This window comes from Parasteatoda tepidariorum, chromosome 2 (genome assembly GCF_982258835.1).
Source record: "Parasteatoda tepidariorum strain Cologne lab strain chromosome 2, Ptep-v5.0, whole genome shotgun sequence".
NCBI classification, from domain to species: domain Eukaryota; kingdom Metazoa; phylum Arthropoda; class Arachnida; order Araneae; family Theridiidae; genus Parasteatoda; species Parasteatoda tepidariorum.
In genome coordinates this window covers 132,069,331-132,088,087 of record NC_141756.1, presented here as the reverse complement: position 1 = coordinate 132,088,087, position 18,757 = coordinate 132,069,331, and the positions used below count along the sequence as shown (strand labels likewise).

At 33.3% G+C, this 18,757-nt stretch overlaps 1 protein-coding gene across 9 annotated transcripts in view; it reads left to right on the top strand.

Moving 5' to 3' along the window:
• LOC107443911 (plexin-B) overlaps positions 1 to 18,757 on the top strand; it is a 251,761-nt gene that overhangs the window by 157,273 nt on the left and 75,731 nt on the right. For 4 of the 9 annotated variants that reach the window (XM_087158423.1, XM_043047548.3, XM_043047549.3 and 1 more), the window contains 3 exons: positions 3,784 to 3,960; positions 16,410 to 16,532; positions 18,032 to 18,132. In XM_087158423.1, the coding sequence (XP_087014549.1) occupies positions 3,784 to 3,960; positions 16,410 to 16,532; positions 18,032 to 18,132 (401 nt within the window). The remainder of the gene's footprint in view (positions 1 to 3,783; positions 3,961 to 16,409; positions 16,533 to 18,031; positions 18,133 to 18,757) is intronic. The other 5 variants (XM_043047550.3, XM_071182957.2, XM_043047552.3 and 2 more) reach the window with 2 other exon arrangements.

The following is an 18,757-nucleotide window of genomic DNA, read 5'->3' as shown; positions in this document are numbered from 1 at the left end:
TTCAGGAGCCTTTTTATATATATTTCCTATTTGTATTTATGAATAAAGAATATTACATTATATTAGTATATCATAATAATTAGACAGACGCCCTGTAGTTTTTAAATAATTTCATACTTTGCGCGAGTTTATAGACAATACTTTTATATTTAAACACGCATGTAATGGGTTTTTATTCAGGAGCCTTTTTATATATATTTCCTATTTGTATTTATGAATAAAGAATATTACATTATATTAGTATATCATAATAATTAGACAGACGCCCTGTAGTTTTTAAATAATTTCATACTTTGCACGAGTTTATAGGCAATACTTTTATATTTAAACACGCATGTAATGGGTTTTTATTCAGGAGCCTTTTTATATATATTTCCTATTTGTATTTATGAATAAAGAATATTACATTATATTAGTATATCATAATAATTAGACAGACGCCCTGTAGTTTTTAAATAATTTCATACTTTGCGCGAGTTTATAGACAATACTTTTATATTTAAACACGCATGTAATGGGTTTTTATTCAGGAGCCTTTTTATATATATTTCCTATTTGTATTTATGAATAAAGAATATTACATTATATTAGTATATCATAATAATTAGACAGACGCCCTTTAGTTTTTAAATAATTTCATACTTTGCGCGAGTTTATAGACAATACTTTTATATTTAGACATGCATGTAATGGGTTTTTATTCAGGAGCCTTTTTATATATATTTCCTATTTGTATTTATTTATAACGTATAGCATTACAATGCTAACTAATTGATACAGGAGCGAAAACAAATGCGAGTAAAAGCAATAAAGCTGATAATTATAATTTTACATGGAATCTTAGAGTGTGTCTCATAATATGGGCCAGGCACTGTACGTCAAAAGCAGTGCTCGTAAAATACCGTATCGCGTAATATTACATCAAAAACAGGGTTAACATTTATTTATTTTCTTCGGCCTTTAAATGACGCGGCTTATTGGGGATCCCCAGTTTTATTTAATTAATTGTTCCACTTCAATTATCATTTAATTTAGAGGTATATATATTTTTTTCTTCATACTGTGATGAATACATTAATAGGAAGAGGGTTACCGCGTCCACTTATGAGATTTTTCACGATAGCCTCATTAACAAAAACATTCACTCTTTAATTGGAAGAGAGGGGAAAAATTCTTTAATCATGCGGCTTTTTATCACCGCCCCCCTCCCCCCCATACTATCTCCATTTCTCCGAGACGCCTAAACGACTATGGGAATAAAAAACTCGTTTTTATTTTATTTCTTCCTTCCTACTCTCTGCAATGCATTGAGGATGAAGAAGACACACAGATATTATTTGGTGAAGTGCTTGACTTGGCAGAGAATTATTGCGTCACTTTTCCGAGATAATAAGATACACTACTGTATTGGATGACCATTCGGCAAAATGGGTGAGGCTCTTGGAAAACACTTTCCGAACGTTTTCATATTTTACTTTCATGCATTACACACTCCCTGCGTTTTTAAAAAGCGCTTAAAGGTGCTTATTTCAGATTTTCGTTTTCTAACGCCCTTAAAGGTGCTTTTGTCATGGGGTGTTTTTAAAAAAGTGCTTCATTTTTCCCTTTTTCAAAATGAGATTTTTCCTTTACCATGTTGATTTTCGCTACAAATGATGCAAAAAGACACCATTCACATTGTTCTATTCAAAACGTTTTTACACTTCATTCATTCAACCCCAATCTATTTCGGCGTATTGTCAGTCCTTAGCGTATGACAACTCCAATAGCTTTACATGTTTCAAAATTTCAGGATTTTTGACAATTGCCAAAAACAATCCCAAAATATTTTTTTTTTTTGATATGACGGTTAAAACAAGATAAAACCGTCAATTGTCAAAAACTTTCCAATTATGATATTTTTTAAAGTGCTTGAAAATATTTTTTGAGTGCTTGAAAAACGCTTAAACGGTGCTTATTTTTTGTTGAATAATTTGGCTACGCACCCTGGTTAACATTGTAATGCAATACATTAAAAATAAATACAAATAGGAGGTATAATCTGTCTTGGTATGTTTAAAATATAAAAATATTGCCTACAAATTCGTGCAAAACATGTCATTATAAAAACACTATAGTGCGTCTAATTATTATAATTTGATAATATAATACCTGATATAATAAATAGTCTATATTGATATAATATACATCGTCTAATTTAGCCCATTGATACATTAACGTAAACAAGAGCTGTCGTCAAAACAATAGAGCTGCATCACCTGATATAATTAAGATTTTACATAGACTCTCATAAGTGCGTCTATTAATTTGGACCGTATATCCAGTAAAAGCTGTTCTATGATGCGTCAAACAATATTATTTCTGAACAGTATTATATTCGAGGAGTTGTCCTATTTTTTAAAAATACTTTTGTTTACTTGAAACAGATTTGTATGGGAAGATTGTAGTCGAAATTCTACCCTGTTCAATTCATATTAAAACAGATTCATGTTGGCGGCTCCTTGAACAATAATAAAATTCCAAAAAGAGAATGAATACGTAACAAAATGAGTCCTAAAATACACAAGAAAACTCAAAGTTTAATTTCATTTTTTTCCCAAACGTTCAAATCGTCTAAAGTGAAGGGAAATCAAATAAATGTACTATCGGCCTCTATATTGAGCAGCGACAATACGCCTTCGATCTCATCGATTTACGATAACTTCAGTTTTGAAGGATAACGAAGCCTCTTCTGTGTCTCTACCGCCATCTCTTGGCGTTTTTATGAAGCTTACTTTATGGTGTTCATCTACAATGAAACTGAACTGAAACTACCGATTCTAAATGATGAAAGCTACTGTAACTACTTTTTATACTTAATAAATCAGAATGAAAATTTTTAATGGGTGTATACTTCATCAGCCGGCAAGTGGGAATCAGTATTTTAAGAGGCACTTTAAAAACGCGAAATTTCTCAAATATTCTGAATCGAATGTAATTTAAGATTTTATTTCAATGGTTCAAGGTGTTTCGAGAAAGTTAAAAGGATTAATTAATATCAAGTCTATAAAGCTACACGAATTTAAAGATAAATGTTCGTTTTTACTTTTCTATGGTAATTTTGCACTACCGTATTATATTAACGTCAAAGGAGATTCGATTCAATACGAACGATATTAAGGTTCAAAATTTCGAATTGGATAGGAGAGGGGACCTTTTTAAATGTGCGAACCACCCATTTTGTGAAGAGAAAAAAAAAATCTTGAAGCCAACTAAATATGCAAATAAAAAATATATTTATACATAGACACGCTAGATTCCATTTATATAATACTGATTAGTTGGTTTTTTTATATAAGTAAAAAAACACAAATAAGAAAATAATTCTGAGATCCTACGATACATATTTAGAAGAAACGAGTAATATATATATATATATATATTTATAAAATTAAAGTCAATTCCGTCTTAGGTCAACCAAGAAATTTTTTTATTTTAGTTACTTTTTATTAAATAATTACAATATTTTCTCTCATATAAAACTAAAATTTATTAATTAAATTGAATGAATGCAATAATCTTAACTGTATTAAAAAAACTGTAATCTTAACTGTAGAAAAAACTGTATTAACATCAAGTGTCCTGAACTACAAGTTTTTTTTAAAAAAAAAAATTGTATTTGAACTTGAGTACAATGAATAGAAAAGTATTTAATGAACGATTGAACAATACAGGGAAAAAAATTAGAGGCCGTGGAATGGAAAAATAATGTGTATATGCTTTGACGGTTTCCCTTTGTTTCAGAAGGGAGGTAACATTTTTAATTTCTGTGGTGAATCTCTGAAACTAAATGGAACCCTGCCCATCACCTCCTTTCCTCTCATCACCTACGACAACATCACTCTTTCCTCTGTAGTGGCCACAACTACATCGCATCACGTCGTCGCTTTCATTGGAACACGGAACGGATCACTCAAGAAGGTATGCTGCTTTTTTCCATTCTATTTCAATATAAAAATAAATATATTTTTCTTCTTCTTTATATCAAAAGCTGATTGAGCTTTCTTCGATATACATTAAATAAACCACCATACCCTTTGTAAATAGAGTTTCGATGGTTTCCCCTCACTCCACACTTTTCCCATCTCTGATACCCTGGTTTCCTCAAATCTTGCTCTTCTCTACCCCAATATATATATATATAAGTAACGACCAACCATCGTTGGGATTTGAACTCTGTTCACCTCATTGGAAGGCGAATGGTAGCCCTCGGCTCTGAATGTGATGTTGTTTTTTTTAATTTTTTTTATATAAATATATTCGTCGTTGAACAGCCAATTCAGTTTTGGGTTTACGACTACTAATGTTCAACTCCATAGCCTTATAATTTTGAACCAATCCAGAAGACAAGGAAATTCCTGGATCAGTACCCACAGAGGTATTGATTTGTCATGGGAACATGGAGGACTTTGAGACTCGACAGATTTAACGTGCATTAGTTACCACGGGGAGTCTTCGGCCGGCCTGGGATCGAACCCACGAACTATTGGATACGGGTCCAGTGCCCTACCAATCAGGCTATTCCGTCCTGATGAATGGGATAGTTGAAAAAGTCGGATTTTTGACTTTTTAAGAAGTTTTATTTTTAAATTTTTATTTCTTTAAAATAATTCGACAGCTCTCATGTTGAATTTTTTTTATCTAAATTTTCATGGTTTTGAAGGTTAGTCGTTCAGTTTGTATAATTTGCAATTCCAGATAATTTAGTCCAAGGCTATTTTCCACCGTGTTTATATATTTATTCTGTGTGGTGATTTTAAGTAACTCTAACTTAAGAAAAATTGTCCGCGTTACTTCAGTTTGCATAGTTAAAAGTTGCTAATTTCTTGATAAATTTTCATCCGTCTCAGAAAAGCAGTTCAAAAACTCTTTTAAAACTGTGAGCGTTCACAAACTACCTATTTTATTGCACTTATCTGCCTTTTATGAATGCTGCCTTTGTTAGCTCTTCGAAAGCCTTTTAAATATTTCTTCCCCAAAACACACAAAATTAAATATAAATCTTTCATAGTTTTCAAAATTAATGGCATAGGAAATTCCATTAAGTCTTTCTCTTAAAATACTCTTTTATGTTGCTACATGCTCGTTAAATCTTTTTAACGGTTCCGGCCGAAATAAATGCTAACCCCCCACTCCCCCCTTTTTCTCACACCCTTTAAAAGTAGCCGGTGAAACAGAAAAAGGTCTTAAAAAGAAAAGGATGGGGGAAAAAAATAACTTCTACTTTTACTTTTTTTCTTCCCGTTTGCTAAAAGTCGCCCTATCAAAGATTTTTTTTTCTCTCTCTGCTTTTACGATTTGTTTCAAAATAGGTAGGGAAAATATATTTCTATTTTATTTTGTTTTGATTGAAAAATACGTTTTATCTTTTATAGTTTGCTATTTTGATTTTAATTAATGTCAATCGATTGTCTCTTCGTATGAAAGAATTCATTTTAATTTGTATTTTACAATTGTGTGTCGACTGTTTTTCGTATGAAGGACTCCTGTTTCATTTGTGTTAAATAATTGTTAGTCGAATTGTTCTTCGTATCAAGGAAATCATTTTCATTTGTATTCATTGTTAGTCGATTGCTCTTCGTATGAAGAACTCCTCTTTCATTTGAATTTAATAATTGTTAGCCGATTGTTCTTTGTATGAAGGAATCCTTTTTCATTTGTATGTAATAATTGTTTGTCGATTGTTCTTCGTATGAAGGAATTCTTTTTCATTTGAATGTAATAATTGTTAGTCGATTGTTCTTCGTATGAAGGAATTCTTTTTCATTTGAATTTAATAATTGTTTGTCGATTGTTCTTCGTATGAAATAATAATTTTTCATTTGTATTTAGTCACTATTTGTCGATTGTCCTTCGTGTGAAGGAATTCATTTTCATTTGTATTTATTAAAAGTTAGTCGATTGTGCTTCGTATAAAGGAATCCTTTTAAATTTGAGTTTATTAATTGTTAGTCGCATCGTATGAAGGAATCCTTTAATACTTTTTCTTGACTAAATAAGATCATGATACTTGATATTTACATATATTTTTCTTTTTCAATCATCCAGCTGTATTTGCATTGAGATGATAAGAGGTATTAAGTAAAAAGTTCAGTGGAAAAGCGTGTGTCATTTTTAAGAGTTTAATTTGATTCAGTTCTGGAATATTCATATTGTAAAATTAATTCGGAGAATGTATTTCTTTAGAATTTGATTTAATGAGCATCAACTTTAGAGTTTCTATTCATATTATGAAATTGAGTGTGAAAAACACATTAAGTATTGGTTTAAGAATTTGATTAGATAAAATAAGCTGTAGAGTATGAAGAGTTTAGTTTTAGAGTTTAGTTGATGAACCTGTTGAAGATCATTTATAAGATGAATAAAAATCAACTATAGAATTTTTGTATTATAAAATGAAGAACTTAGTGGAAGAGCGCTATTTTTCAACATTTAAACAAAGATCAGCTAGGAAGTATTTAACTTTTCTCATTAAAAATGTATTTCATTAAAGATTTGCCTAATGATCCAAAAAGGATAAGGTCTGCTATGTAGACTGACGAAAAAATCAAATAAACTTAAATGATATACAAATACAGAAATAGACATACTATAGTAACGATTCTATAAATAAGAACATTCTTCAGTGTCCAAACACCATTTGGTGATAAGAGGATTGATTTTTTATATACTTCCTATGTGTATTTATTTCTAACGTATTGCATTACACTGTTAACCAATTATTACACGAACGTAAACAAGTGCAGCAGGGTAAAAACAATACAGCTGATAATTATAATTTGACATAGTGCGTCTAATAATATGGACTGCAGTTGTTTGTAAGGAAGTGTTGCTGCAAATGCATTATTGTTCTCATAGGCTTAATTATTTCAAACGTCGTGTTATTTTCCTATCTACTGGATATGCAATACCGCTTTCGAAATGTAGAAGCAAGTTTTAAAAGTGGAATATTTCCATCCTTCTCCTTATTCGTGGAAGATATATGATTTTATGCATTCAAAAGCTGCGTTTGGGGCGTTTTTCCTTTCTCATTCCGACTTTCTTGCTCGCAATAATGTGGCCCGACATGTTGCTGGAGCTGTTTCGAAGATGCGAGCTAAAAGCTGATTCTCTCGCGACGCCATTATAGTCAATCGCGTGTTTCCATGTGCGAAAGGGAGAAATAGATTCAAATACATCACCCTATGCCGTCACTTATTCCACATAGTATGGTAACAAGTCGTGGAATTGCATAGAACAGAATGAAAAAAAAAGGGCATTTCCGAAGTATAAACTGACACGCTAACAAGGCACAGTTAGTTCCTTTGAAGAAGATGAGAGGAAGTTGCAGGGAACCATAAAAAAAAAAGTTGAGGCCGAAGCGAGCGCCGAGTGCTTTATGGTTCATCTTTCTCGTGCAATGGATGGAAAAGGAACGAATGAAAGACGCGAGAGGGCAGAAAAAGTAGGAAAGGAAGTGCTTTTACGATCAGGAATTTTTACGAGCAGGATTCTGAGTATTAAAACGATATCCAGAGGACTGTCATCGAAAGATTGCTCGTTCACCCTCCCAAACGACAATAGGGGATGCCTCTTTCGAAAAAGGGAATTTTTCCAAACCTACTCAGGAATAGTGTTTCGATTTTCATATAAACAGGGTGCGTAGCGTTTTTAAAAAGTGCTTAAAGGTGCTTATTTTGGATTTTCAATTTTTAAAAACCCTTTAAAGATGCTTTTTTCATGGGGTGTTTTTAAAAAGTGCTTAATTTTCCCGTTTTCAAAATGAGACTTTTTCCTTTACTATGTTGATTTTCGCTTCGAATTATGCAAAAGGACACAGTTCACATTGTTCTATTCAACGTAATTAATTGTGAAAACGTTTTCACAATTAATTAAACCCCAATCTATTTCGGTGTATTGTCAGTCCGTAGCGTATGGAAACGCGATTCGCTTTACATGATTCGAAATTTCATGATTTTTGACAATTGTCAAAAACAATGCCAAAAGTTTTTTTTTCCCGACATGACGGTTAAAATAAGATAAAACAGTCAATTAAGTGCTTAAAAATATTTTTTGAGTGCTTGAAAAGTGCTTAAAAGGTGCTTATTTTTTGTTGCATAATTTGGCTACGCACCCTAATAAGCCCTCAACAATTTCAATTTATTTTGTTTATTTCTAGTTTTCAATAACCAGTGCTATAGTGTATTTTTTTCTTTGTTACCGTGACCCAATTGAGTGCCCCGGGAGGATAAAATTAAACAAAACATAGAATCTTCAGATGACTTGACCAATAATTATCAAATCATCTAACGTCATTAATTTTTTTTTCATGCTTAAGTTACTTTTTTTTTTATTTTACTGTAGCATCTATAGTTTTTTTCTCCATTTGCTGAAAAACAATTCGAAATATTTTTTTTTATTACATCAGAGATGATTGTACTCCTGAAAAAAATCATGAATTCCGAATTTTTTTTCTTTTTGAAAATCAGTTAGCAATATCTTGGTTATAAATATACAAAGATGTTCACAAAAAACTAATTGTCTTACACTGGCACAAACTTTTTCAAAATTCCTAGCCCATTAGCCAAGTTGTTAGTATTAAGAAAATTTAGTAAACAAATTAGTTAGCTAGCCTTTAGTTTGTTAGCATGACTGATCTAAAAAAAAATTCTAATTAAAAAAGTTAAGATTCGAAAGCGAACAATATCTTCGAGCAGTAGTGGCTCAGGGGATAGAAAGTTCACATTCCAATAAGGTGAACCTCGTTCGAATCCCAGCGATGGCTGACATCGGGCCTGCACCGACCACAGTATTGACGTAATATATCCTCAATGGTAGACAGATCATGGGTTAGAGTCCTCAGGCTAATCGTTCCCATAGTCTTCCTCTCCATGTAACGCAAATGCGAGTTAGCCACGAAAGCAAATTTCTCCCCGTACTTGATCCAGGAATTCCCTTGTCTTCTGGATAAGGTTCGAAATCACAAGGTAACGGAGTTGAACATTAGTAGTCATAAACCCAAAAGTTTGGGCCGGCTGTTCAACGACGGTTATAAAATAAAAAATATATTCATCGTTTTCATTTTTGATATGAAGTACCGGAACATGGTGCTGAAATAGTATTTGCGTGGCTGAAAATAGTGTGTCGATTTTTGTATAATCCCTCAACCATTTCTATTTATTTTCTGTTCTTAATAACTGAAGCTTGGCGAACAAAAAACATGAAATTTTGAAATATTTTTTTTTTGTATCTTAATACTTTAAGGATTAAGTTTTAACTATGCTTCAAAACAATCGTTTGCAACTAACTTTTTTTTTCTTCTTCGAAAAATACATTTATGTATTCATTTTCATCACTTTAATGATCCATTGTATTTCTGTTAAATCTGAATAATTGCAATTAAAGTTGGAAATTAATGAGTTTGAATTTTCTTTACTTTCCCCGAAATCATTTTATATTACAATGACTTTAAATAAAAAGTTTTAATTTTCAATCCTTGAATAATTTTTTTTTCTTATATAGTTCTTTTTACTCGAATTCAATCAAAAGTACTAGGAATTACGATGAGAAAATGATGTCTTAAGCAGTAAAATGCCTCTTTGTAAAATCTGACTGATAGAGTATTTTATAGCTTTATACCAAAACTATTCCATTTATTTCAGCACTTTTGTTCAAAAAAATCTGACAATAATGATAACTCTCCATTAAAACCCTACTTAGAAAGCCAAGCCTTATTTAGAATGAAGTTTTGCGACTTAATTTAAGCACGGCCAAATCTTGATGGTCCCATTTTAATGGTTTCAGTGATGGTCCAACATCATCCCACATTTTCAACTTCATGGTTTTCGATATGCCATGTAAATTGGAAAATGCTGCTATGATCGTTAACCGTCAAGCGAAGACTCTCATGGATCAACAAATGATTCGTCCACGACAACTATGCATTTCCATGATGGGAAGAATTGTTGGAACAGACCCTTGCAAAACAATTCATGCTGGCCTATCACAAATCTTACATTGGGATGATGGTTGTTGTTCATCATAGTTCCAACATTTGATTTCTACGAAACTATGATGGAAATTTCTGGTGGTTCAAACCATCAAAACAAGTTGCTACTCTTATGTTGGACCATCATAAGTCAGTCCGAATTCCAACATTGAAGTTGCTTATACCATCAAAAATATAATGGTTCATGATGGAATTATGGATGGTTACCATCGTGATTATGTCGATCCATCAATTGAAAACCATGAAGGCGTCTAGCTTTTGCTACACGATTGTTTTGATTTCAGACAACTCTTAATTCAGCACTATTCTGTAGTTCGTGCAAGGATTTTATTTTTTCCTCTTGTGTTTTATATCCACTTTCTTTCCTTGGCGTCTTGAGAAATATTTTAAAATACACTTAATAAGAGTAAATTACATATCACTACCTATTTTATTATATAAAAGAAGTTGTGAAGAAAAAAACCCCAATAATATTTCTTTTTTTTTGTAATGGCAACAAAGAACGAAAAGAAGTCATAAGCATGAGTGTGTTTTAACTAACGATTTCAAATGTCTGAATGAAAATTCCTTCTCAGTTGGTCCACAAAATGCTGAAACAATCTGTCCTATATATTTTTTTTAATAATGCGTATTGCTTGACGCAGGTTTTAGAGTAATTTGGAACTATATTATATTTTTAGTGATGCTTCGTTATTAACGCATGCATGTTTTTAACAAAGCTCGCCCTGTTTTGCTTTATAATTTTTTGCCGAATAAAGAACAGTTGGATACTTGCAATTCAAAAAGAAGAGAACGGATACCTACACGTGTGGACGTCAAAAGATAGTTTATAAACAAAATGGCGTGTTAAAGTTGAGCTAGGATTCTATCAATAAGTTAGAATGTTAATGAACGTGAAGTAAACTAAATACTGCTCCGTATCACGCATGGAATTTATTGAAATATAAATTTTTTCGTCTTTTACTTAATTTAGATTTATTATTTGTTTTCGCATTTTATTATAGCTGTCATATATTTTTGTCAACTTCGATATATAATTAGTTTGTTCATGTTAGTAAAAAAAGTAAAAAAGTGAAATAATTCAACTCTTTCTGAAAGAATGTGTCACTTAAGAGAATTGGTACTTGACAGCTTACTCGAAATAGAATGGAAAGAACACTTGCTAACGTGCGCGTTTCAACAACCAATCAGGATTGAGATACCCACTCTACGTCTCTCGTAGGTATCCCATTGAGATTCAAAAATGGATTTTTTAAAATTTCGAATAGTGTTATTAGCAAAATGGAAAATGATTAAAACTACAAGAAAAGAAAAACTAAAGAAGTTAATTTTTGTTAGTTTACGATCTGAATTAGAGAAGAATTAGAACTGCGTAAGAAAGCAAAAAGAGAAGATCTTTATTAATTTGGAGCAGTTCTAACTGAATCTAAACTAAAATCGTGAATTAGAACTGCTATAAAAAATTTGGAATAATTTTAACTGGATCTAACAAAATAAATAAAAGAAGCAACACAACCGTAAAAAAATTAATTATTTAGTTTTCTGATCAGTTCCTAAAGAGGAAATTCGAATTATAAAAGTAAAAAAGTTGACTCTTTATTTTTCAGAACAGTTCTTAATCTAAGCAAAAGAATCAGATTTATAAAAATTGAGATTTCTACTTCTAAAATGCGAAACAACTTTTGTGTGTGAGTTGTGCCATTTTTACTTGTGACTTGCCTTTATAATGATGATGTGTCCAGCGTGAAAGGACGCGTGCCATTGGTCGAATTTCTTCCTCCCCTGACATTATCAGATGTATCTTTTTTTCTTCTCAAAATGTCACTCATCACACGGATGTCACACATCTTCTGCGATAATGTGTCAAAAAGCAGCTAACAACTGCGGATTATTTTTTTCCCTCGTCTCTGAAGAAATATTATTCCATTTCCTTCTTTTCAATCGAAATAGAGTCATTATTATCGTCAATCATTTTTTTTACTTTCTTGTTTTTAACTTCATTTTATTTATCAAAGTAATTAATAATCACTCTTGTTCGTTTACGTTACGTTCTCATCTTTTAATGCTTAATAACACGCGCGAATTTATTGACTCGTTTTCCTTCGTCGAAAAATCTTATACTATTTCCGTTCTTTCAATTTGTTTTTCTGGCTTGAAAAGTATATGCTAGTTCTTCAATAACTTGTTAGTTCGTGAACTGATTCATGAAAGTGATTAACATGGATGAGGCAGCAAACATTATCAAATGCCAACTTGAAGTGCAGGGCAAAGCAGTTGTATCCTGTAAGCAACATACAAGTACCAAAGACTTGTCGAACCTTCATCAATGTATGTTTTGTAATCCTGAAGTATCACGAATTTCAAAGTGTTCTTTCTCTCTTTTCTAATCTTTTGTTCTACGTCTTTGATTTTTATCCTAGATGTTTTTAATTTAGTTGTTAACATTTTTCGGGTTTCTCCTTTGACTTATCTAAAATGCAGAACACGCAAAAGATGAAGTGGTTACCTAGATTTAGTGCCTCTATCCCAGACAGCAAAATAAGGTTTATTTTCACTCAGAAAAAAAGTTTTTTATGCGGTTTACGTGTGATCCTACTCACCTTAAAATGAGATATGTGACAATCTGCTACGTAACATTACCAAAACCTCTGTAAAAATCGAGGTTGACTTAAGGTTTTCTAGCCTGTTAAAAAAAAAAAATCCTTTCATAAAGCTAGTTTCAAGGTCATTGTAGGGCAAAGTCTTGTATGCTCAGCTAAAATCCATCTTGTCATGAATAATGGCAATTGTGCTAGTGTGACGTCAGCTAAAACCTGAATATGGACTTTTTAACAAAAATAATTTTTAATCCTTTTAGGACGAAACTGCACTTTATTGAATAAGCATTTCTGTGACACAAGGTTGCCATAAAGGTCTTCACAATATGAAGAGCAACTTCATTATTACACAAGTACAATGTTTAAGCGACAGTGGGACATCTGAAAATTGCAGCCCCACCAGGTGACAAACTGTGGTTTGGAAAAAGAGAACATTCCAAACTAAACTGCTGTTTGTAGAAAATGCAACACCATGAAGGAATCATCAGAATCAAATGAAATTCGCAGCAAATGTCAATTATAGGATATTATGCAAATTAATAAAGTTTCAGAGCCATCGCGCGTGCGTGGCGCGCGCAGCGCCCTCTGAATTGATGCTGAAAGCGTATAAATAAAGTGCTGTAGCGGGACGTTGAAAATAGTCTATGATTATTTGTTAGTGGCAAACGTTTAGTGAGACCTGAGTATGCCTCCACGACGGAAGAATAAGAAATTCAAGCAACTTACGGAGTTTGAACGAGGGAGGATAATCGGCCTTCGAGAAGGAGGATTTTCCTATCGCGCAATAGCAGCTCGTATGCAGCGGAACAGTTCCACAGTGATGCGAGTTTGGAAGCAGTGGACCGACGAGCACCGAACAACTCGAAAAACAGGCACTGGACGACAGAAGGTGACGTCAGAGCGCGATGATCGACACCTGCTCCGCATGGCGGTGAATGATCGCACAGCTTCTTCCAGGCAGCTGGCAGCACATTGGTCTACTGCTACAGGTGTACAATTGTCGGCTTCGTCAATTCGTCGTCGTCTGCTGCGCCGTGGATTGCGTGCAAGGGTGCCATTATACAGGATTCCCCTCACGGCGGATCATCGACGGCTGCGTCGGCAGTGGGCTCTTGAGCACAGAGACTGGCGAGCTGATTGGCACCAAGTTGTCTTTTCAGATGAATCACGCTTCAATTTGTGGACCCATGATGGCCGTGTTCGTGTTAGACGTTATGCCGGTCAACGCTGCCTTCCTGAGTGTATTATTGAACGACATAGTGGTCGAACACCCGGAGTTATGGTCTGGGGTGCGATTTCGTATCATGGACGATCCAATTTGATACGAATTGAGGGTAATCTCAATAGCAACAGATACGTCCGTGAAGTGCTACAGCCCGAAGTCGTTCCTTTCCTTCAAGGCATCCCTGGAGCTATCTTTCAGCAGGATAATGCACGCCCACATGTTGCGCGGACTGTTAGAGACTTCTGTTCAGCACAACGCATGCAACTTCTTCCTTGGCCTGCTTATTCGCCGGATATGTCGCCTATTGAGCACGTGTGGGATATGGTTGGTCGGCGTCTCACTCGTGATCCGCGTCCTGCAGTTTCCAAAGACGAACTTTGGTTGCGCATACAAGCGATATGGAATTCTCTTCCTCAAGCAGATATTCAACATCTGTTTGACTCCATGCCACGTCGTATAGCAGCACTTATTGCAGCGCGTGGTGGCTGCACCAAATACTGATTTCGGACGCTTAATTTGTTTCTTTTGTTTTGAAAATTTCATCATTTATTTGTATCAGTACAAGTCGTTTCTGCATTAAATTTCATTTGATTCTGATGATTCTTTCATGGTGTTGCATTTTCTACAAACAGCAGTGTGGTGTGGCTAAATCAAAAAGGGGGGTGACTAACATTAAGTCAAATTAAGATTAAATAAAATTTAGATACTAATTATGTAAAGGCCGAAAATGTATAAGTGGTTAACAGTGGAAGTGGGTGCAATTATTCAGGTAAGCGCAACAAAGGAGCATGCTGAAAAAAAAAGGAAGAGAAAACAACTTATACTGTACAATTACTCACCAGATACATATTCTAAGATGCAAAGTAACTTTTATTTCACAATTGAAGGCATTATAAAAAAAAAAAACTGGACATGTTAGCAAACATGCCAACAAAAAATAAATCGGCTTCAGCCGAATACAGAGAAAAACATACAGCGTTGTTGAAAACAAAGCAACGACTGACTATTTCTTCGTTATGAAGATAGGGGAGAAAACTCTCGCCAAAAAAATTAAACTTTTGCGAATAACCATTCGGTTGGCTGAAGAAGGATCAGAGGGGCAAATCACAGAGCTGCAAATATTGGCCAACTGGCGAAATTAATTGTTAAGCTCCATGCCAAACATGAAGCGGGGTTGTCTAAAGTGGTGATACACCTGGTAAAGAATTTTGTGGAATGTTCTGGAACATTCTTGGCGCCATCATAAGATCAAAAGGGGCGCTTTGCAATTGATGCAAGCCGAAACGTGGGAAAGAGGACTTGCTGACATTCCTTCTCCATCCAACAATAGGGGTTTGCTGACTGGACATACATCTTGCTGTCAGCAAGTAACAAAAGGAGGAATCTTCTTTTAAAGGAAGAACATACATGCAGAGAAAGATTACTTTCCCAAGGTTACAAAACAAATTGAGGCTTAAAACTTAAATATTACATGAAATATATTGCAAAGAATTATTGAATACTGATAAATAAATAACATTAATTACAAGTGTAAAAGGAAGAAATTAAAAAAGCATACAATTAAAAGTTAATCACAAATTTAACAGTTACAATTATTTAAGCGTTTAATACATTATTAACAATTAACAAATGATTATTAAATTAGATGAATGATGATGATTAAATAAATTAAGATGATTAGATAATTAAATTAGAATTAACAATGATTAGATAATGAAATTAGATAATTAAATTAAAATTAACAATTGATTTTATTTAATATGTAGTATACCATACTACAAGCAGTTTATAAAGTAGTTTCTCAGGGAGATTCTAGAAATTTCTTGATTTAACTGAATGGAATCCCTTCTTGGCAACTCATTCAACGCTATGCCATAGTGTACCGTAGTCGCTACTTTTTGCTGCTTTTCTAAAAAAGTAGTGTAATGCGATACAAAAAGTAGTTTGTGACTTTTTTTGGCAACTACTTTTTCCGTTAGTTTAGTAAAGAAACAGGGCTCTAACACAACTCATTTTTACAATTGGATGGGCACCCCGGGTGTGTCAGTGCAAGCTATTTAAAATGCCCCCCCCCCCCCCTGTGAGTTAAGAATTGAGTATTTAGAATCACATATATAACCAATACTTAAGTCGTATCAAAGAGATTGAACATGATGATAATCTCGAGGAAATATACGACTTGCAGATTTTGAAGAATATGTATCCTTTCTTGATTATAATTTGCATATTTTCTGACTCCCTTTTTCCTTGGTTTCAATCTGCGTTCCTCTAGACATTATTGTCCAGTTCTTGGTTACAATCTGCGTTCTTCTAGACTTTATTTTCCAGTTCTTGGTTTCAATCTGCGTTCTTCTAGACTTTATTTTCCAGTTCTTGGTTACAATTTGCATGTTTCCAGACATTATTGTCCCGTTCTTAATTACAATTCGCCTATTTTCTGACTTTATCTCCCTTTTCTGGGTTTCAATTTACGTTTTTTTTTTTTTTAATTAATTTTCTCGTTCTTGGTTAACATAATTTCATCGTCATTGTTATTAACAGTAATTATTTCCTTTTTCAGGTTCTCATCGGAGAGGAAGCAGAAGAGTTTGAGGAAGTAGTAGTGGATGAAGGTTTTCCAATCCTCCAAGACATGTATTTAGATCCTTCTGAAAATCATGTCTACGCCGCATCACCTTACAAGGTACATCACTTTTTATATCACCTTTCAAACCTTTTTTTCAAAATATAAGAAATTCGATTCAATTAACAACTTTCGACTTTGACATTTCAACAGTGGACATCAATTGGACAACAATTATACATGATGCGTAGCCTTTTTAAAAAGTGCATAAAGGTGCTTATTTTAGATTTTCGTTTTTTAATAACCCTTAAAGGTGCTTTTTCCATGGGGTGTTTTTAAAAAAAATTGCTTAATTTTCCCTTTTCGAAAATCTCATTTTCTCCGTGTATTAAGTAAAAGCGTGCATTGTTTTATTCAATATTTTCACAATTCATTAAACTACAATCTATTTCGGTGTACCGTCGGTCGTATGAAAGCACCAATCATTTTACATGTCGGACGACATACTTACAACGTGCATCTACTAAGCTGGGTTCGGTGAGATTATTACACTCTCATGTGCTGCATTTTGCAAGATATTCTGAATTTTAGGCTTCATTTTCCACCCTGTGATATTGAACCAAAAAATCTCTGGATCATTTTATAATTGTCAATATAATCCAGAAAAGAGTTCAGTTATTTTATCATGATCATGTAAAGTCTTTGAAAATTATTTTGCATTTTGTTAATGTATATAGTGCTTAAAAAGTACTTAAAAGGTGCTTTTGTTGAAAGATTTGGCTACGTACCCTGTTATATATTAATTAAATTTTTTTATCACCTTGCTGTTTTCAGAAACAACAAAAATATTTCCGCAACAACAAAATTTAATCCGCGCTTTCTATTCTATCCCAACAATCTTGTCAGTAGGCGGTTGTTTAGATTTTTTCGTTTGGACTCATTTTTAGGGGGGCACAAAAAAGCTTCCTTTGATCGAATATAATAAAGTTTAGTTCACAAAATTTCCAAAAATCCAATTTTGTTCGTGATAATATTTGAGCTTTTTGTGATTTCTCCATACCCTATATTCTCCTCTCAAAATCAAAAATATATTTACGTAAGAATGATTAAATGAAAGAGCACGGCTGTCCGTGCTAAGATTCATGCGAGAGGTTTCGCCGTTAATGTGCCATCCAAATTTGACTTTCAATTCTTCAAATATCTCGTTAAGTGAGCGGGAAAGAGAATCAAACTTGAAACACTGTTGTAAGAAATTAAGAGATTTCACGAGGACCGATTTTAATGAAATTCGATACAAACTATTGTAATATACACACTCGTTGGAGTCGGACGGTGCCTTATTTTAAGTATGGCATCACGCTGCAAGATCCTGTAAGAGGGGACACTGTTTCATACCATTAGGCAGTTTACTGTGGCCTGAATTGTCCAGCGTATGTGTGTATTACAATTGTTGAATGTGGTGTATCAAATGTGTCCAGAGATCTTCATTTCTTACAGCAATGTATTTCGGGGACCAAAAGGGCCCACATAGATATAGTTTTCTTTTGTAACACTCCTATTTCAATTCATTTCAACCCCTATCCACACGAGTATTCATGAATGTGTGTGTGTGTTCACAGATGAGTAAGATCCGAGTGGAGGAGTGCGGTCGGCATGAAGCATGTGACCAGTGTCTTAGAGCCAGAAATCCATACTGTGGATGGTGCTCACTGGAAAAAAAGTAAGAATCTTTATTACTACTCTCTATGGATGGATGGTGTTTAGAAAGTTTTCAGCTTACTCTGCGAGGCTATATTTTCAAACGGATAATTTTTGTTAAAATAATAAGTTTAGATAAGTTTTGTTAAAAGAAATAAGTTACATAATTTATGAGCTGCCGTAAAGATGTTAATTCTGGTGAGGTGAAAATTTGCTTTAGTTATTTATAGACTAAGGGGCTCACCAACCCCGCTTCGCAATAATTGTCTTTTCTTAGCGGAAAACAGTTTTTCTACAAAAGTTATCACTTAAGGGGACACTTCACGATGAAAAACCCAAAAACCGACCAAATTATACTTTTTTCAATTTTTGTTTCAAAAAATAATAGTTATATCTAGCCACAATTTAAAATTTTTTTTTTTCAATTTCATTTTATTTTTGCAAAGTTATAAGCATTTCAAGATTTGTAAACATGGTTATGTAAACTGTCTGTTTTTATTGTTAAACTGTTTTTCTCAATGTTGTTTTTTACGATAATATTCAAACTTCGAAAAGTTCCTTGCGCATGAGTTTTGAATAAATCTTTATTTTTTTTTTCATATATATGATTGGTCTAATGTTCCGTAACCAATGTGATATAAATAAAA